Genomic DNA, 26,600 nt, shown 5'->3' with positions numbered 1-26,600 from the left:
TTTGAATCTCCGACACTTATTTAAACGGATAAGTGATGACTATTCTAGATCTAAAGTGATATAATTCTTTTTTTTATTTTATTTTTGTCATTGTTTTCTGATTTTTTTTTTCTCTTGGGCTGTGACGAGCCCAACTGATCAAAAAAGAGCATGTTTGGGTATTCAGTCCAATCTTATTAGATGAAACAAAGAAAAACGCTTTAGTCATTCTGAATTTTCTGGGCATAAACAGTTACACGTCTCGAACCAAAAACTTAACTCAAAGAACAAAAAAAAGCTAAAAATTTAAAATGACTTTATTATTCTTCCATATACGTATAACAACATTTTTAGGAAAAAGATTTGTATGTACATTTTTCTTATACATCTTTATTATCTTTTACATACATATGTAACATCATTTCTCGAAAAATATTAATAAGCAAAATTAAATCAAACCTATTGTATTAACACATTTTTATGCATAGACACATAAATATAGATGATTTTTTTTTGTTGTTCACAATATTTCTATTATATAAAATATCTTAGGTTCATTTAAGAATCTGATTAATGAGTTATTGTATGTATAAGACTGATTTTAAATATCTGAGACTTATTTAAGCTGACGAATAAAATGATGATGATGATTGTTTTATACATAAGCTCTGATAAGCTCGGCATAAAAGAGGTGATTCCAAGTGTCAGGGACACCAGGGACACACCAATGGCTACAATCCATGCCTTGATGATGAGATGAAGCATAAGCACCTGGGTGTCCATCTTTTCTCAGCTCCGACAATCTTGTTATGTCCAACAACCTCACCGGCTTTCTCATCTTTCTTACTATTCTCTCCACAATCCCTTCACCCGCTGGTTTCTTTAGTTCTCGATACTCATTCACTTCTCTAACTTCTATTGGTTCTCTTTCTTCACTACATTGCTTTCCATCGTTATTCCCCCATTCGCTAGCACTATTAAATAACCAACACAAGAGACCGAATTAACGAATATCGTTTGATAAGGTCGTCATAATATATGTCTGCAGAAGACTTGAACTTGCAATCTCTAAGTGAATATGGAGAGACTATGCCAATTGAACTATAGTTCGTTGGTTAGTAAAAAACTAATTATCTGCTAATAAGCTTATAATACTATAGTAGCGATATTAGTGATTATTATTTAAGAAACTCACTTGGGATGTCTTGGAGAATCCCCTCGAAAGAAGACTAGGGTTTTATCAAAGTCGATGTTATTTTGCACCCAATGAGCCCATGTTGATAATGCTTTCTCGTATGCAACCAAACGATCCATGTCTTTTTGTAAATCATCACCATCCACAATGAAATCCCACCTATATATACACACATATATATATAAGCTAAGGTCACATGCATATATTATACGACTATACTATATGTATACTAAAATCAGTTATCAAAATCAATGATTAGTATAAAATATATATTAAAAATAAATTAAATAACTTATATATTTATTATACATAAATATACGTAACTAATTTTAGTATATATATAATATTTTTGTATATTATAATATGTATATAAAGTAGCGTTTGTTTTGAGGTATTGGGATAGAGATTGAGAGACTGAGATTCAGTATCATGTTTATTGGTTCAGAGACTGGTACTAAAATTTCTATCTCTATCCTCAAAATTTTAATAGTTCAGTACCTCCAAAAAGTGGAGACATAGGAGACTGAAATTTTTAGTGACGGAGTCTGAAACTTTAATAACATTTTATACCTAAAATACCCTCATTTTAATTAATTAATTCTAATTTTACTTTTTGTACAAATTAAATTAAAGCTTCATTCTTATTTCAATTTTTGTCTCTCACTTTATACGAAATAAAATACTGAGATTTATTTTAGTCTCTGTCTCTGAATTTCTGTCTCTCAATCTTAGTCTTTCAGTCTCTATCTCTTTACCAAACGCTACTCACAGTAATAATAAAATTAAATAATATAAATGTGACGTACGGTCTATGAGAGCCACTGTGAAGCCACCAGAGCCATGAATTGAAGATCAAAACATCACTGTGTCGCCACATATTAGCATCAAAATCAGAAATGGAACCAAGATTCAAGACCATTCCATAAGAGGTGCTCTCTTTTTCTACCAACAATGCATTCCATGAAAATCCCACTGATACGTTGTGATTCTAATTAATAACATACACATATATAATATAAATAATGAGCTCAATTTAACAATGCAATCATAATAATAATATAATAAATTAATGAGTGTTATTATTAACTAACCAGAAAGGTGAATTGAGTGAAACCATGACCGTTGTCTTGAGTGAATGCGGCATGAGGATGGTGTGAGTGAAGCATGCATATGAAAGATTGCCATTGATTTAAGCTTATTGAGTCCCCAATAAATGTTATCCTTTTATTTCTCATTCTCTCCAACAAATCCTTACCACTAAACCTGCATGAATATATATGAGAAATTCTTGGGTTCAGTAATTTTTTAATAATTTTTTGTTATTTTTTAGCTAATATAAATATTAATTTATTTTTAATAAATAAATTTTATTAATTTTATTGAAAAATATGGATATAATTGTATCGATTTATATGCGTAAAATTTTGATAAATATAAATGTAAATTATATATATATTTATTGTGTATAAAATATCTGTAAAAATGAATGTAAATTATTATTATCCAAATACTGATAAAAAATGATAATATTTATTGATCATATAGTATTACTCATATATAAATATAGAATAAGCATAGAGAATTAATTTTTAATTAGTAATTTTTATTGAAGAATGATGATGATACCTTGGTAGGTCACATGCAAATGGTTTCCATCTATATTTGAGATATTGTTGATCTGGACGACCATTTTGTTGGCAATCGAAATGCATATTTAGATGAAAACATTGACTTGAGTTGTAAAGAGGATATGAATCGTCATAAACCCATTTTCCATGGTAGATATCACACTCCTTTAAATTATGAAGCTCATCTTCGCCATTTACATAGCCAAAAAATTGTAGTAGTAGAACCAATAACACAATAAACATGGCTTGCGTTTTTGACACAAGAACAATAATACAAGATCATGTAGAATAAAGGGTAGGGTATGTATGTGGAATAGGTATCCATTGGCTTAAATAGAGAGGCAAGGAAATAAAATTTTTAAAATATGTATTTAGGCTCGATTTGAATAAACAACTTAATTAAGTTTTTTTTTCTTAAAAAAAAGCTTAAAATATAAAGATTTACATTAAAACTAGTTTATAAATAAATTATTTTGTTTTTAAATTTTTAATCATAGAAATAATTGTTTAATAAATATGGACGATAAAACAGTTTTTGAGAAGAAAATAAATAATATTTTTTATTTTCTCAAAAGCTCTTAAATAACTTTTTAAAAAGTTAAAAACATCTTTTAAAATTATACAAAACAATATTAATATGACTTTTCATAATTCAAAAACAAACTTCCCAAACGAACTCTAAAGTTTTACAAATTATTTGGACGAATATGATTTTTTTATAAAAAATTAATAGGATGATGTTATCAAAATGTGTACCACATTTACAATGTAATAACACCATAATTTAATGATCCTGAAATCGAGTCACTGGATTGATGTTACCAAAATTTATTTCTGTTTTATTCATGTCGCTGGCATAGCATGCTTATCATGGTGATAATAAACCCTAAATAATAAGCATGGACATCACCAATTAATGACTTTGCTTTCAATTGGATAAGACCAATGAGAACGATTAGCTTGTGGTGCATTATTATTAAGTTGCGACACTTTTCCTTAATTAAATTTCCTTCTTTTTCTTTTTTCACAATGTAGGTATCAGATCTAGGTTGAAGAAATTAAGAATTAAAAAGAGAGTTTGAAGAATAAAGAGAGCAACTTAAGAAGCATATAATTTATATTTATAGTTACTAAAATTTTATACACATAAATCAATACAATTTATATTCATATTTTTTAGAATTTATAAAAATAATTTAATATTTATACTGATTAAATGATAGCGAAACATACTAAAAATTACCAGCGCCATAAATTTTTTTTTTATTGATAACTAATATTAATAAGATGCAATAAAAAGCTACATACTATTACATCAAATAATTAAAAGCTATGGTTGCAAATTAAATTATTAATGTTAATGCACGCACGTTAAAGTCGTTTTCTTCATACAATAATTGATGATAATTAACTTCCCCATCTTTATTAGGTTACATTACATGCATGCCCTGATTCCATAACATTATTCTTTTGCCTTGAAACACTAATAATCTTCTATGGTTATTGCATTTTTGGTTCTACTACTACAATTTTTTGGCTATGTAAATGGAGAAGATGATGAGATTCATAATTTGAAGGGGTGTGATATCTACCATGGAACATGGATTTATGATGACTCATATCCTCTTTACAACTCAAGTGAGTGTTTTCATCTAAACATGCACTTTGATTGCCAACAAAATGGTCGTCCAGATAAAGAATATCTCAAATACAGATGGAAACCCTATGCATGCAACCTACCAAGGTATCATCATTTTTCCTATTAGGTTGATTCCGCACTATGGTAGCATTTATTTTTAGAGACAAAAACTGACATTAAGAGACTGAAATTCAGTATTGTATTTAGTGATTAGAGACTGGAACTAAAATTTTAGTCTCATTACACAAAATTTTAATCACAAGATTGAGATTTTTGAAATCGGAGACTGAAACTTTAATAATATTTATTTTTAAAAATATCTTTATTTAACTTTTTCAAATTCTAAATCTTTTCCTCAATCTCCATATTTATCTTAAATTAAATATAACAATAAGATATAACTCAATTCACTATATTTTACATCACTTAATTTAGTCTTTATCTTTTAGTCTTTATCTCTTACTCTCAGTCTCCCTTTTAAACACAAACTATATATAAGTAAGTATGAACCATTGAACTTAACGTGAAGAAAACAATCTATACTAAATAATCTTCGATCTTTTTGCAATTTAGTTTTTCTTATTATACGTAATTAAATGCATATGTAAAATCTTTATATATTAGGACATTAAAATTAAATATTAAACCACGAACAACTGAAAGAGAATTAGTTTAATGAAAGAATGATAATTAAATAATGTGCGCAGGTTTAATGGTAAGGATTTTCTGGAGAGATTAAGGAATAAACGGATAGCGTTTGTTGGGGATTCAATAAGCTTTAATCAGTGGCAGTCATTAACATGCATACTTCATTCACACCATCGTCACGTTGCATTCATTGGAGGGATTCGCCATCACGGTTTCTCCAAATTCACCTTTCCGGTAATAATAGTTAGTTATTCATCATGAATTTACTATCACGAACAAATCATTAATTATGCCATATTATTGCGGTGTATGTAGAATCACAATGTGACGATACTATTGTTATGGAATCCATTCCTAGTAGAAAATGAAAGCACTTCATACGGTCGTGTTTTGAATCTGAGTTCTATTGCCGATTCTGATGCTACTCTGTGGCAACAGAGTGATGTTCTGGTTTTCAATTCATGGCTATGGTGGCTTCAGTCTGGAACCGCAACTCCGTGAGATCCATAACCCCAAAATTAACTATATATATGCATTGAAAATTTAGATGCAGTTATCTTCATATAAAGTTGTTAGTTAAAAACAGTTAAATGATTCGATATGTTTGATTAAATTGTTATTTAACGTTTTTCAACTATCAACTTCACATGCAGTTAACTGCACGTGAATATTCTCTTATGAATATTTATTGGTATTTTAAATTAACTAGCTATAATGTTGAACGTTATGTGCAGGTGGGATTTCATAGCGGATGGTAATGATTTACACAAAGATATGGATCGTTTGGTTGCATATGAGAAGGCACTAACAACATGGGCTCAGTGGGTGGAAAGTAACATTGATTTTCATAAGACTCTAGTCTTCTTCCGAGGAGATGCAGCAAGACATCCTAAGTAGGTTCCCTAAATAATGAATTAATAATGTTAATTACACAATATCTGAAAGGTAGAAACTCAACTGTGTAGTTAATTTCATGAGAATTGTTAAATAATTTGATAAATTTAACTAAATTATTATCTAACGGCTCTCAGCTCTTAACTTTATATGAAGTTAGTGAATTTTCACCTATCGTAAAATAAAAATACTATTTATATATCAAAATTAGCCACTAATGTATTTGTATATAAATACATGTGTAGTTTAATTTATTTTAAATGCATATTTATATTTCAAAATATATTTTATACTGGCAGCTGACTTTCGTGGCTAATTTTGGTGTACACGTAACATAGTCGATTCTAAAATGATTTTAATTTACACAAGTATTGCTACTTTGTTCTGTAGTAAAAACAAGGCAACTAAGATGTATTTAGTTTGTGTTTTTATTTGTTTTTTTTTTAATATATTTTTTAAATTTTGAAAAAAAAAGTAAAAATATAAAATAAAATTTATTGTTTTTACTGTTTTTTCATAAAAATAAAAAATAAAAAATATTAAAAATAAAAAAACAAAAACAAAAAACACATCTCTAAAAAAAGGAAGTATTATTTTAAAAAAATGGAAATGTTTGGTAACCAAAGAAAACAGTTATAACTTACCTTATTTAACATTCATTAATTGTTGCGATAATTAATTAATGCTAAATAAGACAAGTTCTAACTGTTTTTTTTGTCTGCCTAACATTACTCCTAAAAAATCACTAAAAAATTAAAAAATTAGATTTATAAATTGACATTATTCATCTTTCTGTTAAGGACTTATTGATTCATTATAAAAACTTTTCAACAACTTATTTAATATTTTTCTAACAAGCAATATATAAATTCATTAAAAAAATCTCAGATACCTATTTATTTTATTTATTTATTTATTTATTTATTTATTTATTTATATATTATATTTTTTTATACATATATATTTTTGTGAAATATATAGTGGTAGCGCTTGGGGGAATTATGATGGGAAGCATTGCGGTGAAGAAACAGAGCCAATATTTAAGGCAAAGATTCCATTGATGAAGATTCCAGGCGAAGAAATAGTGGAGAGAGTGATTAGTAAAATGTCAAAGGCAGTGAAATTGATGAACATAACAATGCTTTCACAATTGAGAAAAGATGGACACCCAGGCCTTTATGCTTCACCAAGGCATCATGGCATGGATTGTAGCCATTGGTGTCTCCCTGGAGTTCCTGATACTTGGAATCAACTCTTTTATGCAGAGCTTCTTAGATCCTTGCAATAAGGATCCGAGCCAATAATCAATCTATACATGTATGAATAAATTATCAAAAATGTTATTTTTATGTTAAAATTACTATTAAAATCAATCATTAATGTATTTGTGTATAAATACATGTATTATATGGTTTACTTTATTTTTAACATATATTTTGTATTTTAATAGTTAATTTTGATGTTCGTATAGCATAATCGATAAATTATTAATAACCGCCGCAAAAACATTTTTATTACGCAACGATTATTTCAGTGGTTAGCTAAAATCGCGTTAACCATTTACTCACGATCCATCTTCTAGTGTCTGGTTTAACCGTCGCAATATGTTTTGCGGCGGTTGAAAACTGTCACAAAATTGACCCCAAAATCACCACAAAATGCCAAAATTATTGTAGTGATAATGCATATGTACATATTTTATATATGATGAGTTATGTGATGAATAAGATTTTAGTGATTATGATGGTCATATTTGACTTTTCATTAATTTTTTTTTTACATGTATGAAGAGGGAGAATTAGTGTATTGTTAAAAATGAATTACAAAAATATTTGCTAATCAAAATAAATTAACTAAAAATAATTAAAATTTATTTTATTTAATATTTATTAATTGTGAACAACTAACCTTGTCCCTCAACAATATTTAACTTTGTCCGTCAGCATAAACAATGGCAAACGTTAAAATACAAACTTTTTAAATTTTATAAGAATGAAAAAAAATCTTATAAAAATTAAATAAAATTTTTTCAAGAAAAAAAAGTTTGATTATAATAAAGAATAATAATATAATTTGTATTCACAAGTGTTACGTGGGTAACCTGAAGCTAGTGGATTGAATTTGTTAGATTGACCCAAGCGTTAAGAGGAGGTAGTCTCTGACTTGGTTTGCGTCTGAGAGCCGCCATCCGACTTGTATGTATGAAAGAATGGGGGTAGTACCTGCAAAGACACTCTGATACCTAAGTCAGCAAGGGAGTAAGCAGGTTTAGAAAATATTGGAACTTAGAGATACCTGAGGGGTGTCGTGTATTTATAGTGGTAAACCAATAACCACTGTTGAAGTAGTTCCACCTTTTAAGGTGGATATGACTCTTGGAAGTGGGTTGAGAAATTTTAGAGATAATTACTTATTTGAATAAGTGTTATCTGCCAGCTATCTCCTTCTTAGGGAAGGAGTCTGCGTTGGATACGACCTCCTCTGAAAAGGTCGGTAGGAAGCGAAAGCCGATCTTTAGATTGGGCTTTTTAGTGTGTTTGGACTTCGGTCATAGTATTAGGTTAGAGTATGAACAACACGTATTCAATTTATCCTTATCAATCAGGTTGATAATTTTTCGATCAGATATGGGACGGATTTTTGTTCAGAGCGGAAAAAAAAAACCAAATATTCTATAATAAGACAAATACCCAATAAAATAAATTAGAGTGTAAATTTTTATGATATAAAACGAGTATATAAAATAAAGTAAAGCAGGATGAAATCGAATAGTGCAAAAATCTGTTGTATCATATCATCTCATTTTCATCTCTAATCGCAGTTGAATTGTCTAGTGATACAACAAAATTAAACGGGGACTACTAGATTAATTTAAAAACACATTCATATGATGAATTATTTATCCTTCATACACATATATGAGAATTACTATTATTCTATTAGCTTAGGTAGAGATAGAGAGAAATTAAGTTTGAAAGAGAGCAGCATAGAAAAGAAGATTCCAAGTATCAGGAACACCAGGTAGGCACCAATGGCTACAATCCATGTCACGGTGGCCGCCATGGCCATAAACAGAAGGGTGACCATCTTTTCTAAGTTGTGACAATTCAGTAATGTCAAGCAAGTACACAGGCTTAGACATACTTGAAAGCACACTCTTTAAGGCTGTCTCTGCTGGGTGTGGCCCACCTGGGTAGTTGCTTCCACTCAATGGACGACTTTGCCCCTCACAAGATTTTGGGTATGATTGCCCCCATTGTGATCCACTGAAATTATTCAACAATCTAAAGGGTATAAATAAAAGTACATAATGAGTGAGAAAGAAGCCAAAACTTACTCGGCATGATCTGGGGAGACCCCTTGGAAGAACACCCTAGTTTTGGTGGGGTCAACGTTGTCATCAATCCATTTGGCCCATGTTCTTAAGGCTTTCGTATATGCAACCAAACGATCCATGTCTCTATATGTATTATTTCCTTCTTCAATGAAATCCCATCTACAAAGTTTAATTATGTTAGAATCAGAAGCTAAGACATTGTATAAATTATATAATAATAAATTAGTTACACTACTAGAAAATAACTTGATAGTAGGAAGCTCTCGACCACTGGATGAAGAAACACCACATCCAACTCAAAAACTTAAGATGTTAAGTTAATGAGTTTCTCATCTTATAAACTCTCTACTCTTTCTTACTTTCTTTGATGTGAGACTAATTTCATGCACTCTTCACAGTTGAAATATTAACATGCATGTCTTAATTATTGTATATACATACGGTTGTTTTCTTCCGGTGTGAAGCCACCAATGCCAAGAGTCGAATATTAATATATCGTTTCCTTCCCAAAGTTTTCCGGCTTCGATTGAATCCAATTTAAGAACGCGACCAATATTTTCACTCACTGTATCCACCAAAAATGCATTCCGAGAAAGCTTCACCTTAACATCCAAGCTCTGAAAATTATATGTAAGCAAATGAGTCATCATCACGTGGATAATAATAATAATAATAATATATAATTAATCTATCTGAAGTATAATATATATAATATATAATATAGAAAAAGTTTAGGACCATCAACTTTTTTAAATTCTGACCAGTATGTAACCAGCAAAGAAAAGTAAATCATTGGATGAAATTTCACACCAATCTTACACCATTAAAATCATCATTGATGACTACAAATCACAAAAGTTGATGGCCCCTAACACTCCGCTATAATATAATGTATTAAAGTGTTATTCTAATTTTTTTAAAAAAATAAAATACCTTTATAATGAATTTTGCCAAAAGAATAAAGTATGATTTTTGATATTTTGACAAAAATGCATTTTTAGGAATATTTTTAGAAAGATTAATATATCTATTATTGATGAATTAATTAAGACCACTTAATTGTATTAGAAATTAGAATTTAACTCTAGAAAAAAGACAAAATTACGTTGAATTTATAAACACTAGAAGAATACCTTTTCTTGTACTAATTTTAACAAAGACTAAAATATTCTCATAAAATTAATTTGTTGATTGTATTTGATGTTTTGTCTTAATTAAATTAGCCAGTATCTGGTGCTATAACAAAAGTATGCTAGGGAAATAATTAAAAATTAAAGCATCTTTGTACAAATTAAATTAAATTTGGAACGTAGCAAAGGGAGAATATAAGAGATTAGTCGCTGAATAATAATATTTAAAAAAGATGCTTCGGAAATTAATAAAATATCCGCAGAAATTAGAAGACCATGCATTGTAGTAGACAGGTCCTTTTCCAAATTCCAATAGTTCAACGCATGATATTGCAACTACTGAACTACCAATCTGACCCTTGTACATAACCTCATACATGATTATGGAATAAGAAGATTTTTAAGTGTACCTCATACCGGTGTATCAGTAATTTTTAACTGTTGATCTTAATTATATATATTATATATAATTTTTATAATTAAGATCAATGATTAAAAATAACTGAAACACCAATATGACGGTACACTTGAAAATTTTCCTATGGAATATATTTATGCTAACCATGCATTATTCTTAATAAGTTGTGGTCCATTACTTTAATTTAGTATTTTTCATATACATGAAAAAATAATGGAGGAGTTAAGCTCAAATTTCTCAAAAGGTAGAATATATATATACCTCTCCGGAATAAAAATAAATAAATAATAGTAGAGTATAGGCCACGCCAACTTAATATTTTTATTTTTAGTATTTTTTTATTTTTAAAATTTTGTAAAAAAAATATAAAAATATAAAATATAATTTTATTATTTTAATTATTTTTTTATAAAATTCAAAAAACAAATAATAATAATAATAATAATAATAATAATAATAATACAAATCAAACACACTTTATATTTGTGAATCGGTTTTTTCAGTGATGAAATTCCATCAATAATCTAAATAAATTTAATGATGAGGGATAAGCATTAGTGCATTATACTTATACATTGTTATTTATTTTTTCAATAATTTATCACACTTTTCGGCTCCAAAATCTATCATTCTCAAGAATAGACCTTCTTTTAGGAAGGGACAATAATCAAATGAATGTTATTGCATTTAAATTGTCACTACAAATCCCATACATAATTTATTATTATTGCAACCCATTTAATTTAACATCTTTTGTGAGTGAATGCGAATTTTAATTAGTAGTTGTTGTCCACTTGTACTACGTCCAACTCATGTGTTAATCATGATAATGATATAATTAATAAATACATAAGTATTTATATAGAAACCAACTTTTAATTAATTAATATTAATCAATTTTTTATATTTAAAATTATTTTTTTTAACACTTATTTTTTTATATAAGACTAAAATTTAAAATTAAAAAGGGTAAAGTATATTTTTTGTCCCTGAAGTTTAGCAAAAATTTCAAAAATACCCTTAAGTTTTATTTTGTTTCAATTTTGTCCTAGAAGTTTTTGATTTGCATCAAATATACCCTTAATGGCTAAATTTTCAAAAAAATTAAGACTAATCTAACAATAATGCATGAAAACTATGCTTGATTTGCTTGTGTTGAGGGTTGTTCTTATGAAATTGTTGTTGAATTGGTCTTAAATTTTTTGAAAAATTAGCCGTTCGGGGTATATTTGATGCAAATCGAAAACTTTTAGGACAAAATTGAAACAAAATAAAATTTAGAAGTATTTTTGAAATTTTTGTCAAATTTTAGGAGAAAAAATATACTTTACCCAATTAAAAAAATGGCAGATATTAATTAAAAAAAAGTTGAACTCTAAATAAATATAATAAATTAAGAGATGAATAATAATTGAAGATGAGGCTAGAAATTATTAAAGAGATCTAACCGGGAAGGTGAAGATTGAAAGATCTCCATTTCTGAGAGAAGTGTACTGAGCTTGTGGCACAGCTGTGTGAAGCATGCAAGTGAGTGATTGCCATTGATTCAAACTCAATGAGTCCCCCACAAATAATATACTCTTCCCTCTAAGTCTTGTTAACATATCATACCCATTGAATCTGCATTATATTCAAAAGTGATGGCTCCATTTAAAATTACATCATCACAATTATTTTTTTTTTATTTTTTACGGTATTCTCCAGTCCAACAGACTAAAAACTAATCCGCCGCGACACTGAACTTTATTGAAAGGTTTATCGCTGGCCAATGAATTGTTATATGTACAAGGCAGAATTCGAACTTTCGACAATTACTTACACATACTAGTAAACTAATCATTAGACCAATCCAATTGGTTACATCATCACAATTAATGATCATTAAAACTAAACTTTATTTGGTCTAATATTGGATGTGCTATTCTATTTGATGACAAAATAGATGAAAGCAACATTACAACACTATCTCTCTCAATTGATCAATTCTCCACGGAATTATATATTATTTATATGCACTTAATTTTCTAGATTTTTAATTAGTTTAAATGTGTATATATAAGGCTAACAACCTAAGTCTATCTTTTTTGCATTTGGTGCTTGACAACTTGTTATTAGGGAGTGCCCCCAAAAAGACAAAAAACATTTATATTCTCTTCTAGTGGTTCACGGCACAAGATAATCATGGCTATTCTTTATTTAATTCATTAATATATGTGATCGATGAATAATAAACTAATAAAAATGCTTCAATATAAATTAAATTAAAAATCATCTATTAAATCAATTAATATGTATATTTATATATATTAATTCACATTGCAACTAAATAATTACTACTAAAATAACTAAATCTATTATAATAGAAAAATCAAATATGTAATAGACAAATAATTAAACTAATGATTTATAGTAATATAATAATAATTTATAAGATACTAATATATTTTTATATACAATAATTAATTATTAGTGGTTAAGAATTTGAACTAATTCACAAAACGAATTGTCTTGATAATTTTTTATACATAGCTATATATTTGTATCAACATGTTAGGTGTAAATAAAAAATAAGTTATTTATATAAAATATATATATTAAAATTAAGTTAAATTATACGTATATTTATATACATAAATATATAATGATTAATTTAGTAGCTAATTAATTAATATGCACAATATTTCTAGAGTCAATTTTTTTAGTTAATATCAACTAATATTTTTAATTACTTTTTATTTTATCTTAAATTTTAAATAATAAATTTTAAATTCTAATTCCTATATCTTAAAAAATAAAGATTAAAAAGATTTTTATAATGATATGTATCATGTTTCTATTATTATCTACATGAGTGTTAGTTAGTTAGCCATCTAATAACTAGTAGCTTGTAAAACAAGTCAAGCAAATCTTTTCCTTTCAGAATGTTGTATTATATCATATGGTAACAATAAGTGGACCCTAAGAGGAAGCGTGGAATCTACATTAGAAAAAATGTCACATTCAATTCCAACTGTTGTAGCATGAAAAATAGAGGAGGAGATCCATAACTAATTAATCTTTTTTTGTCTTATTACTTAACTGATCTAAAAGTTTCTAATTATGTTTTAGTTTTATCAGACACATCGTTACTTGACAAAGGTGTCTTACCCATAAAAAGGTCCACTAAATTTATTAAGTAGTTGTTGTTGATGTTTCAATAATTCTAAGTTGAGAGCAAAATCAATTATCTAATTTGCAGCGGTTGTGTCAGCGATTTTTTAAAATCGCTGCAAAATTAAATCTCCATCCCTTAACAGATAATGTTTGTGAAACCGCTGGAATTTCATTTCGTGGCGATTTTTAATCGCCGCAAATCCCTAAAAAAAACCGCCGCTATTCAGCGTATCTCTTGTAGTGCGATGGAATCTTTGGAAAAAACATATAGCACAAGCAAGGGTTATAATTATTTCCTCAATAACTTTAACTAAATATAAACTATTACATGAAAATAAATAATTATTAAATATTCAAATTTTGCCATAAAAAAATAAGTTAGGCAAAAGTTAGGTACCAAATTATAAACATAATAAAATTCACCAATAAACTATTATATGAGTGATATTGTTTAATTACCGAGAGACAATAGAATTTATTAAGAATAAAATAGGAAATTAAATTCTTAATCACTAAGTAATTTTAGGAAATTAAAGAGGAGATGCATCATGCATGATCAAAATTAAAGAATTCCTTCCCAAGAAAATGAAGTTCTTACTAGCTTCATTTTTTCAGCCTATTAGCAAGGCCTCACCTCATGCCAAATTCAACTACCCAACTTCCGATAAGAAATCACTATGAAACCAAGGAGCTTCCTTTAATTTCATTACAACTTTTTTGTATTTCTATATGTTTTTAACTTTCTTTAATTTGTGTTTTCTTTTCCTGACCTTAGTCAAACAGCTAGTAGTTTTAAAAAAGTTCATATTTGTGTCTTTTGTCAAAATTGAATATTTTTCTTTTAAAAATATTTTTTTATTAGTATCTTTTTTATTTTTAAATTACTATAATCACCACTATCATCATTATAATTATTATTCTTGCTGCTATTTAAAAGAAAGTTATAATAAAAAAAGATATTTATGAAAAAAATAATTTTAACCAAAAAATTAAAATAAAAAATAAAACATTTAGAATAAGAATAAGATATTAAACATTATAGGCAAAATTAAAACTTAACAGAAATAATAGAAATTAAAATGATACATTATTACTGTTAAATTAAATAAAATATAAACTCACACAACATACACTTCAACTAACAATAGAAAAATGCCTAAACGATATACATAATATATTTTATATTTGGTGAATAATAATTTTTAATATACATAAGTAACAACGATCGCATTTAATAAAATTAATTTTAAATTTAAAAAAATTATAATAAATATAAATATAAATATTTATTAATATATAATTTAATTTTCATAAACACGGATAATTTTAAAAGAGATCTCCTTAAATACTTTAAAAAATATTTTTAACTTTTAAATACCATAAACACGTAATCTTTTTTATTTAAACAAATATAACAAAAAATTTTACCAAACCAAATCTAAGAATATTCATGCATACCGGCGCACGCACACATGCACTAACATATTTCAAATTAAAAACTCAAAAAAAAAAAAAAATAGAAGGATGAATATGTACCTTGTTAAGTTGCAAGCAGTGGGCTGCCATCTATACTTGAGATAGAATTGATCAGGACGACCATTATTTATACAATCAAATTGTTTCTCAATAAATGGACATTTTGATATTTCATAAAGTGGGTATGAGTTTGATTCATCCAAAACCCAGCTACCACGAAACAAGTCACACCCTCCTACACTTCCATTTGTCTCAACAAAAACATAAAAAACAAGAAGAACAACCATCACAACACTAGATATGGCAAAAGTCCCCATATCTAAAAGGTGGCACAAGAAAATGAACAATCTAAGAGGGTGTATATGTGCTTGTGTTTGTGTATGATTTCTTTCTAATTAATTTGGCTTTTGTGGAATTTTATGAGTATATATAATAATTGAATTGGTATCCGCCAAAAATAGTGATGAAAGAAATTAAAGAAACGGTTGCATGCAAAACTTTAATTTTTGTGTGACTATATTGAATTTTGATTTTTTTTTTTTTTTTTTTTTTTTTATGCATGAAGTGCCATGTTTAGAGGCATATATATGATGATATGCAATAATTGTGAGAAAAATAATTAAGAAAGAGAGAGAAGCATAGTGTGATATATATATATGCAATGGAGGGAGAAGAGAATGGATATAGATTACACACCAAGAATCACAAAATTTTTGGGTATATATAGATGGATGTTACGTAATGAAAATAGCTTAAGTGGGTCCATTGAGTGTTCTATTCTATCCTACAATGATGATAGCAGTTAAAGAAAGATTTATGGACCGAACTAAATATATTCATAGCATGATGAAAATTTATATATTTGGATATATAGTATCTATCTATCTATCAATCTATCTATATGCGATTCTCTTTAAATACTTAAATATCACATCATTTATTACATATATATAAAATTTATATCAATTTATATTGATAGTACTTTTTAATTTATCAAAAATGTTTAGTAATCAAAGAAAATTAATCAAAAACAGTCATAATTTATCTTATTTAACATTCATTAATTGTTACAATAATTAATTAATGCTAAATAAAGCAAGTTTTGACTATTTCTTTGTCTACCTATTTCTTTAATATTTTAATAGTATTTTTTAATTTATTTCTTTTAATTTATTAAACTAAATTAATTATACTAATTATATATATATTAGTTAATTAATTTGATTAATTTATTAGTCATCAAAATAATAAATTTAGAATAAAATAGATAATTGAGATATTTTTAATTAATAATTAAATTAAATTAAATTATATAAATGGAGACAAATTCAAATTATATAAATTAAGGATTAAATTAAAATAAAATAATTTTTTATTTATTCAAATTAAATGTAATAAATACAAATTAATTTTGTTAGATAATCATAATTTTTTAAATCTGATCTTTTATATATAGACGGCCAAACAAAATTATAAGAATTATCATTCTATCGCTCTTGTTATTTTTTCTCTTTTTTTTCTTCTTTTTTTATGTGTAATTTCTTTTATGTATAAATGTACTCAAAATAAGAAGACATTGATGAGTGTTTCATTAATTGTTTATTTGTTTGACAAATGTTATAGTTTAGTCTTAATTTAGACATTCTACCACTATCAATAGAAGTTGGACATGTAGTAATTCAGGATGACCAACGTATTTTTTACCGTATTATTAGATAGAAGAATATTTGTTAAAATAAATATTCCTATCGTAATGAATTTTATTTTGTCAATCTATTATCTTTTACCTTACAAACAACATATGTTAGATATATTATTTTCATCACAAGTCATACATGATTTATTGAGACTTGAAACTTATTTTGACCCCTGAAATTTGGATTCGGCCTTAATTTCGACCCCCAAATTTTTAATTATCCAATTAACACCCTCAAATATTGGATCGTACCTCACGTTTGTCTCTGTAGCTATCTCTGTTAACGGAGAGTTGATGTGGCACGCTAAGTTGACACGGTGTGCATCTACGTAGCACCCAACTTGCCAGAATGAATGTGTGATGAGTGAATGATGTAGCAAAAAGTTCTTTTCACTTATTTGACTTCTACGCAAATGTTAAAACCCTAATTTGCATGGACTCATATTGAGTGAAAACAACTTTTACCACATCATTCACTCATCATACATCCATTCTGATAAATTGGGTGCCACGTAGATGCACACCGTGTTAACTTAACGTGTCACATCAGCTCTCCGTTAACAGAGATAACTATAGGGACAAACGTGAGGCACAATCTAATATTTGGGATATTAATTGGGTAACTAAAAATTTGGAGGTTGAAATTGAGGCTAGCTCCAAATTTCAGGGGTCAAAATGAGTTTCAACTCGATTTATTGATAAGTCTGTGTAAAATACTACGGTGTTTGGTCATCGTTAACTCGCTAAAGTTAATTCTTTTATGATTATGTCAATGTATAGCACTATTAAATAGAAACTGATTAGATTATATTTTTTTTGTCAGGTGGATTATATTACATTTGTTTCCAATGAGGTGGGTGAACTTTTGGATCTAAAAACGATTGAAGTTGAGAAAGGTCAGAAAAATGCTAATAATACAAACACTATTTATTTTTAATATCCAGCCAATAATAATAAATATATAAATTAAAATTAATATTATTCCATACAAAATAATAAAATGTATATTATACTTGAAGCATATCAAATCCGTACATTATTTATCATTTACGTTATGATAAATTTGGTTATTAAAAAAATTAAAATTAACTTAAATATACATAATATTATTCCATGCCTTTCATTTTCATTTTGTCATCGTAAAAGGTCATATATATTAGAAGAGAATCTCATCTTTTTACCAACGGTTCTTTCATTCAGTAATTTCTATATAAAAAAAAAGAATAGATGATTTTTGTCATGTATAAAAGACACATAATAATATTGTGTTTGATAAGAATATATGAGATTTTGAAAGGGTTTAGCATGTATTTAGCAATTAACATATTCGTAGAGAGGTGCATAATGGATAAAATGATGATTAATAATAGAAAAATGAATAATTAAAACTTTCTTAATGCATCGTCAAGCTGGGTCCACCCGTCAAGTAGCTGTGTCATGAGGTGCTCCTCTCTTGTCATCAATAACCTTTTTTCCGCTATTGGTAAGCACCATTAGTTGATTTTGTGTGGTTGTTGATTTGCTAATTAAAAGCTCACCTGTTACTTAACTTTTATTTATAGATTTAGTTTTGTGTTTTCATGATCAAGTTCCTCCCTTTGTTACTGATACGTTAGTTTGAAATACTAAATAAGAAAAATCAACTTCAAGCTAAGGAAGCATTGTTGCCATGCCACACTTGTATAATATATTTGATTTACCAATAATTTAGTTGGTTCGGTACATTTAGTAGTATTTTTTGTTCCTAATATTTTACTAGACATTTGATTATCATTAGCAAGAAGGTTATATTGTTATCATATTAACATTTGTTGTATTCTGATGGAAATTATTTTTACTGTAATTTAGGAGGATACATTATATAATATGATACTTTTAAACAGTTTAGGAGCATGATAAAAAGTTCTCTTTACCCTGTTTTCCCTTACTTCTTTACTAAGTGTATATTTCAGCCAAATTTTGATATTTATTTTAGATAAATTATCTAAATTTTGATATCCTTTTAGATGCTTCTTTCTGTTCCATTTTTATTTTTTATTATGTTGAATTGGTTGTTTATGATGTTATATGTATTCTTGAATTCAATAAATTATTATGCCCTTCTTTTTTTTGTCAAAATCATGTTGAATTTCTTGCTATTGAGTGTTGATAGCTGAAGAATTATTACAATAATGCATATATATTACTGACATCTTCCAAATCTGACTTATATTTTTTAGAAATTTGTGCGGTTAGTAGCTTTGTTCTAGAAGTATATTTGACCGACATAAAACTTTCTTGTTATAACATTGTACTTAAAAAGCATTTGATTATTGCATGGCTTAAAGCTTCAGTGGCTGAATTGGAGGTAAAATATTACTTAAAAAATACAACTAGTCTAAGACAGGAAATATATATTATTAGTTTTTTTACTTTAAATAATTAGTCATTTTGAAGCTCATGTCTCAATTTTAATGCTGACTATGTTAAAATAAACTTATCAATGCTATATTTAACTAAATAATAGCAGCGTTCCTTGAAGTGTTTTGCACTACGTACGATTTTTAAATTCTCCCGTCTAAGAAGCTGAGTTGATGCCTCTTTCTCTTTTGGTTTGGATTTACTTATTTGCTAATATTTAATGTTGTAAAATTTATGTTTTTTTTTTAGTTTGATAATAGTATAAGTGATACCCTTGGTGGTACCCAGTTTATTAAGATGCCCATGATAGGTCGTTAAACACAGCATGTCAGCAACCTCAAATAGGATCTACTGCAGCTTTATCCGTGCATCAAGTGGATTGTCTAATTCCCCCGTCCAGTAGTGCTGGTGTCCCCGCAACCTCATCTTTATGCCCTTTTCGACCGCTCTGTACTAAACCACTGCCTGCTCCACAAACTTGCACGAATAGTATTCAAAACTCGGAGTCGGGGGATGAAGACTTAAACCCAGAGGTAGATGAGGTAAATTCTTTTGAGCAACATGTTGACAACCTGTTTGCTGCATTGGAGGCTCAGAAGCGCAAGGGATGCAAGACCACCGAATTTTGGGATGTTAAAATAATTGGTATACAAGAATTTATCCCATATAATTATTTATGCTTAATTTTTCTATGATTTCATCGCATCTTAGCCACAATGATTACTCACAAAGAGTAACTATGATTTACAGAATCTGATGGGACATTCAAGCACCTTCATCTAAGCGTGAAGGAAGCTATAAAGCCACCTAACGATAGAAAGATCGTACTCAAGTTCAACGAGAGACTGCAACCAGTTGGAAATGAAGCTGGTATACTGAGCGGCATTCTTGGATTGCTAGGATCTGACTACACCAAATTTCAAATCTACGAGAAAAACTGGAGAAAGGATCGCTCCAAGGACAAGATTTATAATGAATGTGTAAAGATAAAATGTTATATTGTTGTAGAGTTTGAGAATCTTAATTTGTCACCTAGTAACAAGTTAATTTTACTGTTGCAGAAAATGTTCTATTTTAATGAAGATAGTAGAGGTGCTATCAAGTGTACAATATTAAAAATGCTAGGGAGGACTTGGAAAAAAACGAGAAACAGGTTGTACCATGATTATTACAACTCAAAACTAACTGTTGAATAAAATATTGAAGACCGTCCACCAGGAATTACAGCGGATCATTAGAGATGGTACCTTGATTATCACAATAGTAAAGACACAAAGGTAATATATTTTTATTTCATAACAAAAAAGTCTATTTATGTTACATTTAGTCAAAAAATGGTGTCTAGTAACCTTTACTTTTGATGGCGTGATAGGAGAAGTGTAGAAAAAATACTGTGAATCGATCGAAGCAGTTATACACTCGCACTGGCAGATCAAAAAGCTTGGCAAGGCTCAGAGAAGAAGATGTAATTTACGTTTGACTCACTTTTTGAACCTTCTCTTCGTCTACTTATTCACTATTTAAGCTATATTGTTATAATCGGAACAACAAGGGCGTCCAGTTGGTAGAGGGGAGTTGTGGACCTTAACGCACAAATGACTTAATGGCTCCTATCTCCATGATGTAGCTCGGGCTATTGGTGTAAGTAATGTGTTAATTAAGAATCACTAAGTTGTTTCTCATAGATTTTGTTTGTTAAAATTGTGTTGAAAGTCTATTTGGTTAGCAATTAGCTAATAAATGCTTATATTTGCTTATCTAATTGTGTAGGAAAGAATTGCAGAAATAGATTGACCAACATGATGAATCATCTAGATTGTTGTCTCATAATGATTCGCTTACTCTCGTGATGCTTTGACTTAGTGACGGTTTTATAGAACCGTTGTGAATATATAATTTTATAATTATACTATATATATGTATATATTAAAATTAGTTATTCATATGAAATAATATATATTTAAATATAAAATATACATTAAAAAAATAATACACATCTATATACAGATATAACTAATTTGATAGTATATTTTTTTTTGTGTACATACTATTTTTTATAATTTTAACAACATTTTTAAAATTGTTGTTAAACCAGCAGAAATAAAATCTCTATTAAAATAATTAATCTAAATTTTAAAAATTATTTATTATTTATAATTTTTTATTTATTTTGAAATTACATTATTATAACTAGTTCTATTTTGACATTTTTTATCATATATATAGTTTATATATATTGCTCTGATATTGAGAGAAATCTTCCTAAATGAATATGATTTTATCAACATATAGTTTCTAATTATTTTAATATCAATTAAATATAATTTTTCACAAAAAATATAATTAATATTTGGAATATCGGTATTTAATATTTACCATCTATTGTATCTGGTAGTCAAAAGTAATATTTAAAATTATAACAAACATTAAATTCCCCTAAAGAAGATTTCTTACCTTATAAAAATAAAAAGAGTTTAATTTAGTGTATTCACAACATAAAATATTTTATATACAGTTATTTAATTATATCTATTTATTTGAATGATCATTCACATAGTTAATGTAAAAAGTAATATTTTTGCTAACGTAATATTATATAATTGGATATACATGTAAAATTATTTTATCTGAAAGTGCATATTAAAATTAAATTCTAATAATAAACAACATGTATAAATTAATAAAAATAAACATAAAAATTACTCTATTAGTCCCTATAATTTATTTAAATTTTTAATTAGGTATTTATATTTTAAAACTTTTAATTAAATTTTTACACTAATTTTAAATTTGTAATGATATTTTTTAATAGTAAACATTAAAAAAAAGTTTTCATTCATCTCGCACCACTAACGAATATACTCAGCATATTCCGTTGAATTAAATGTTTTTTGAACGATAATATTAGGTGTTTATGAATTTAAAATTAATGTATGAATTTAATTAAAATTATTTATAGTGTAAAAATTCAATTACAAATTTGATGAAATTATAGAGATAAATAATTTGTTTAAAATTTTGATATAAATAATTTTTATAACTTTTATATGAGTTTTGACCATTTTTTATTTTAATAAGAAAAAAATTATGATGTAATTTGAAAGGATAAAAACAAATTACAAGTCAATAATAATGCAGAAAAACTGGGAAGCATGCATGAAAGGAAAGTATCAAAATGGCGTTATTTAATTTCTGCTTCGCATTCTCACTCATTTTTAGAGTTCTATGCTTCAATTCATCATCACTCACATTTCAAGTTTATTTTGATCCAAAAGCTTTGATTTGATTTCATTCTCTTGAGGCCAGAAATGGATTTTGGTCCACATGATGATTTGAAAGAGAACCACTCCAAGATTTCACCATCAACAAGTTTATTCAGTGAACTGGTAATGTAACTTAATAATTGTTTGCTTCATCTCTCTTTAATTTGATCCATTCATCATTGTTATAATTATTTTGTCAGCATATTTTTTTGTCAAAATAATTATATTAAATAATATAATTATTGATAAAAATATAGGGGTATTATTTTTGAATCGCCTCTTTTTGAGCGATCATCTATGAGATCACAGATGATCTACAACGAATATTATAAATAGGTGTATAATATCTTTTGTTTTGTTGTATTTGATTTTTTTTATATTTTATTGTGGGTTAGATTAGGTTGCAATTAAGTTTTTTTGATGTATAAATTTTGTTATATTTTTTTCACTATTAAAAAGGAGTATGACAACAAAATAGTGAGTATAGATTACTACTTGTGATTGGGTTGAGCTACTAATTAAGATTAAATTAAACAACCAAAGACTTACGGTCAAGGTTATCAAACTTTTAAGTTAACTCGTAAACTCGCGTGAGTTTATTAGCTTAATTTCTCAAACGAATTTATTATTTTCTAAGTCAAATTTTACAATTCAAGTTTAGATAAATTTTATTGATTTAGGTGAACTCTCGAATTTGATTACCTTATTTACGGTGTTAATTAGATTGTGATATGAAGGATAAACAAACACCCCACCCCCCAAAGAAAAAAAAGAGAACAATAATATTTATCACAATAATGTTTATTATTATTATTATTATTATTATTATTATTATTATTATTATTATTATTATTATTATTATTTAATTATGTTAATTATGTTTATTAGGGTGAGGCAGATGCAAAAATATTTGAATTGATGTTTGGTAATGTAGAAAAGAACAAGGATGGAGCCATTCCTGCCATTCCATTGTCTTATTGCCTTCCATCTCAACCTTGCAACAATATCTCCTCACCAAAACAAAACAATAACAACAATAATAATAATAATAATGATAATAATAATAATAATAATAATAAGGTATTCTAGATATTAATATATCAATGTCAATATATAATGGTCATTTTCTTTTTTAATTTCATATTCTTCATTTTTTTTTTAATTTGGATTATTCAGAGTGCAAGTAGTCCATCATCAGGTTCAAGCTTATCATCAAATGATAAGAAAAGAGCTAAATTTGAACAACAATATGGTGCCAATTGGAAGTGTGTTCCTAGACAGAGAAATAATGGAAAATGGGATAAGGTACCTATATATATACATCAATTTTTGCAATAATAATTAAGAATTTCTTCTTAATATACAAGTTTTTAGATTGAAATACATATCTTATTTATTATTGATTAGAGGCGTTCAAATCTAAACCGATTCAAATTAAACCGCTTATCAAATCTAATTCAAAATGAAAATCGATTAAAACCGTACTAATTTGAATTTGATTGGATTCTATTTTTTGCAAACCTCCGGATTTGATCGGATTTCGGATCTACTTTTTATAACCGATCCAATCCAATCCAAACCGCACAATGTGCTATAATATTATTATTTTATTATTATATTTACAATTATATTATAATATATTCAATTTATTATATATTTTTATATTATTCATGTATTATTATTATTTAAAAATATTTTATGTTCAGAATGTGATTTATTTATTTATTTTAACATACCTATAATTTTATTTCTATTGTTATGTTATCGTTGGTTTTTTAAGATATTATTGAGACTTGTTATGTTATTGTTGGTTATTTAAAATTTGATGTTGAGACTTGTTATATATATTTAATTATTTTAATTTATAAAACAGTAAATCCAATCAAATCCAAACCGTTTGAAATCTGATGGATCGGATAGAATTTAAAAAAAAAAAAAATCCAATCCAAACCACACCACAAGTAAATACAGTATTCGGATCGTATGAGTTTTTGACTCAAAATCGATTCAAACTGCACCGCGAACATTCCTATTATTGACAACTTATATTTATTTTTTAAAAAATTTTATTTTTGTAGTTCTATTATCATACGGAGTCAGGAATTATGTGTAGATCTTTAAAAGAGGTTGAAAGATTTGAGAAAGAAGGTACTCGCCCAGGTCGCAAGCCAAAAAAAGTGAAAATGGAAAATGTTGAAACAACAGTAGTGAAAGTGAGTTTACAAAATTTTGATAAATATAAGATTATATTTTAATTCATTATTATTCAATGGTTTTAAAGGTTTATTGCTAAAATTTCAATTAGGAAATGGGTGTTACTGTGACTGAGGAAACTTCAACACCTAAGAAAAAAGAAGAAAAAGAAGAACCACAAACAAAAAGTGTTGAGGTTGAAAATGTTTTGGTAGATGCTCACCAAAACATAAATCAGTTCAACCCTAATGATCAACAATACTTTTCAGAAGGTAAGTTTTAATTCCAAGTATATATCTAATCTAATTATTTATAGTAAATGATAAAATATAGCTTTAGTTTATTGTTGCTATTACAGCATTCAATTGTTTGGATTGTAACTTTAATATTAAAAAGTGAATCTATTACAATACTTGTTCAATTTGCATGAAATCTTGGTTGGATTGTAATAACCTATGATGCACGAGACAGACACGGGACACGGGACACGGGACACGATATGACACGGAATACGTCGACACGCAAATTTTAAAATCTTACATGACACGAGGACACGTATACATATAAAATATAAAGTATTTTTTAGATAAATCGTAATGATATTTTGATATTTTATTAATATTAAAATATAAATTAAAATTTTTAATGTCTTATTTTAATTATATCAAGTATTTAAAATATTTTTTGTTTTAATAAATAATAATATATACTATATCTAAATTTATTTTAAGAATATATGTTAAGAATAAGGCTGGATATGTTGGCACGTGATGGTATTTAGACGTGTCCGGATAATTTTTTTTTATTTTTTATTAGACACGCATGTCGAACGAGTGTCGATGAGTGTCGTATCCGAAATATGTCCGATACACGGACACAACAACTCAGCGAAGTGTCCGTGCTTCATAGGTAATAACAATTAGTTGAAATATATTATTGATCTTTTTTTTTCTCCCTATGTTATGTTATAGATTCTGAGAGAACTCCTTCTCCCCCATGGTCTCTGTCTCATGTGGTTAGTCCAAGGTAAGATCATATAGTTTTTGTGTTATAAAACTTGAATATATAATATCCATTATTATATGAATATGTTAAGTTCTAGCTAGATTGTGATGTATTATTTAATTTATTTTAAATATGTATTTTATATTGATGACTGATTTTAGTATATACTAAATATGACTGATATTATATTCATATAGTGCAAGTACTTATTATTTATTAATATTAAAATTCACACTGAATCAGGGAAGGGACTAGAGCTAATGCTTGGTGGAGGAAGCCAACATGAAAGGCATAACTTGAGAGAAGACAAAAAAATAAAATTAGGGAAAAACCTAACTCTATAATGGAAAACTTTAAGTTATGAATAAGGTGGCCATTGTCCCCTTCCTATGTATTAAGCTTTGCCCCTGCACTGAACATGGTTTTATGAGTTTTATTATCAAATTCTATTTAACTTAATTAAGGGGAGAATTTTGGACAATTTTTAACTCATTATAGGTTACATAAGCTTTCTCTTTGACTATAAACTATACTTTCCAACATTTC

At 27.3% G+C, this 26,600-nt stretch overlaps 4 protein-coding genes across 4 annotated transcripts; 2 read left to right on the top strand and 2 right to left on the bottom strand.

Annotated features, from left to right (window-relative positions):
- Window positions 1-578: 578 nt before the first annotated feature.
- On the bottom strand, window positions 579-3,090 carry LOC107608164 (protein trichome birefringence-like 43). Its single transcript, XM_016310041.3, has 5 exons — window positions 2,801-3,090; window positions 2,266-2,437; window positions 1,981-2,162; window positions 1,175-1,333; window positions 579-953 (listed from the first exon to the last, which is right to left on the bottom strand). The coding sequence occupies exons 1-5, from the start codon at window positions 3,043-3,045 to the stop codon at window positions 635-637; spliced, it is 1,077 nt and encodes a 358-aa protein (XP_016165527.1). The 5' UTR covers window positions 3,046-3,090; the 3' UTR covers window positions 579-634.
- A 1,167-nt stretch (window positions 3,091-4,257) lies between these two features.
- On the top strand, window positions 4,258-7,411 carry LOC107608140 (protein trichome birefringence-like 43). The gene is made up of 5 exons (XM_016310022.3): window positions 4,258-4,546; window positions 5,149-5,323; window positions 5,405-5,586; window positions 5,824-5,982; window positions 6,965-7,411. Exons 1-5 carry the CDS (start codon window positions 4,299-4,301, stop codon window positions 7,269-7,271), a joined length of 1,071 nt encoding a protein of 356 aa, XP_016165508.2. The 5' UTR covers window positions 4,258-4,298; the 3' UTR covers window positions 7,272-7,411.
- A 1,341-nt stretch (window positions 7,412-8,752) lies between these two features.
- LOC107609649 (protein trichome birefringence-like 43) lies at window positions 8,753-16,196 on the bottom strand. Its single transcript, XM_016311656.3, has 5 exons — window positions 15,558-16,196; window positions 12,317-12,488; window positions 9,762-9,937; window positions 9,321-9,479; window positions 8,753-9,249 (listed from the first exon to the last, which is right to left on the bottom strand). The coding sequence occupies exons 1-5, from the start codon at window positions 15,812-15,814 to the stop codon at window positions 8,949-8,951; spliced, it is 1,065 nt and encodes a 354-aa protein (XP_016167142.1). The 5' UTR covers window positions 15,815-16,196; the 3' UTR covers window positions 8,753-8,948.
- A 6,653-nt stretch (window positions 16,197-22,849) lies between these two features.
- On the top strand, window positions 22,850-26,340 carry LOC110264794 (uncharacterized). Its single transcript, XM_088493441.1, has 6 exons — window positions 22,850-22,979; window positions 24,033-24,161; window positions 24,935-25,069; window positions 25,162-25,321; window positions 26,021-26,075; window positions 26,298-26,340. The coding sequence occupies exons 1-6, from the start codon at window positions 22,902-22,904 to the stop codon at window positions 26,338-26,340; spliced, it is 600 nt and encodes a 199-aa protein (XP_088349567.1). The 5' UTR covers window positions 22,850-22,901.
- Window positions 26,341-26,600: the final 260 nt, after the last annotated feature.

The sequence above is a fragment of the Arachis ipaensis genome, chromosome B7, assembly GCF_059453495.1.
Source record: "Arachis ipaensis isolate K30076 ecotype BB chromosome B7, ASM5945349v1, whole genome shotgun sequence".
NCBI classification, from domain to species: Eukaryota; Viridiplantae; Streptophyta; class Magnoliopsida; order Fabales; family Fabaceae; genus Arachis; species Arachis ipaensis.
This window is presented reverse-complemented; position numbering and strand designations above follow the sequence as displayed.

Coding starts and splice junctions, on each gene's coding strand:
- LOC107608164 (XM_016310041.3), bottom strand. CDS start 3,045: ATGTTTATTGTGTTATTGGTTCTACTACTACAATTTTTTGGCTATGTA. Junction 2,438..2,800: donor TTTGCATGTGACCTACCAAG/GTATCATCATCA, acceptor ATATTCATGCAG/GTTTAGTGGTAAGGATTTGT. Junction 954..1,174: donor GATTCTCCAAGACATCCCAA/GTGAGTTTCTTA, acceptor GTTATTTAATAG/TGCTAGCGAATGGGGGAATA.
- LOC107608140 (XM_016310022.3), top strand. CDS start 4,299: ATGGTTATTGCATTTTTGGTTCTACTACTACAATTTTTTGGCTATGTA. Junction 4,547..5,148: donor TATGCATGCAACCTACCAAG/GTATCATCATTT, acceptor TAATGTGCGCAG/GTTTAATGGTAAGGATTTTC. Junction 5,587..5,823: donor CAGTCTGGAACCGCAACTCC/GTGAGATCCATA, acceptor CGTTATGTGCAG/GTGGGATTTCATAGCGGATG.
- LOC107609649 (XM_016311656.3), bottom strand. CDS start 15,814: ATGGGGACTTTTGCCATATCTAGTGTTGTGATGGTTGTTCTTCTTGTT. Junction 9,480..9,761: donor CACACCGGAAGAAAACAACC/GTATGTATATAC, acceptor TAAACTTTGTAG/ATGGGATTTCATTGAAGAAG. Junction 9,250..9,320: donor GTCTCCCCAGATCATGCCGA/GTAAGTTTTGGC, acceptor GAATAATTTCAG/TGGATCACAATGGGGGCAAT.
- LOC110264794 (XM_088493441.1), top strand. CDS start 22,902: ATGGATTTTGGTCCACATGATGATTTGAAAGAGAACCACTCCAAGATT. Junction 24,162..24,934: donor ATAATGGAAAATGGGATAAG/GTACCTATATAT, acceptor TTATTTTTGTAG/TTCTATTATCATACGGAGTC. Junction 25,322..26,020: donor TCAACAATACTTTTCAGAAG/GTAAGTTTTAAT, acceptor GTTATGTTATAG/ATTCTGAGAGAACTCCTTCT.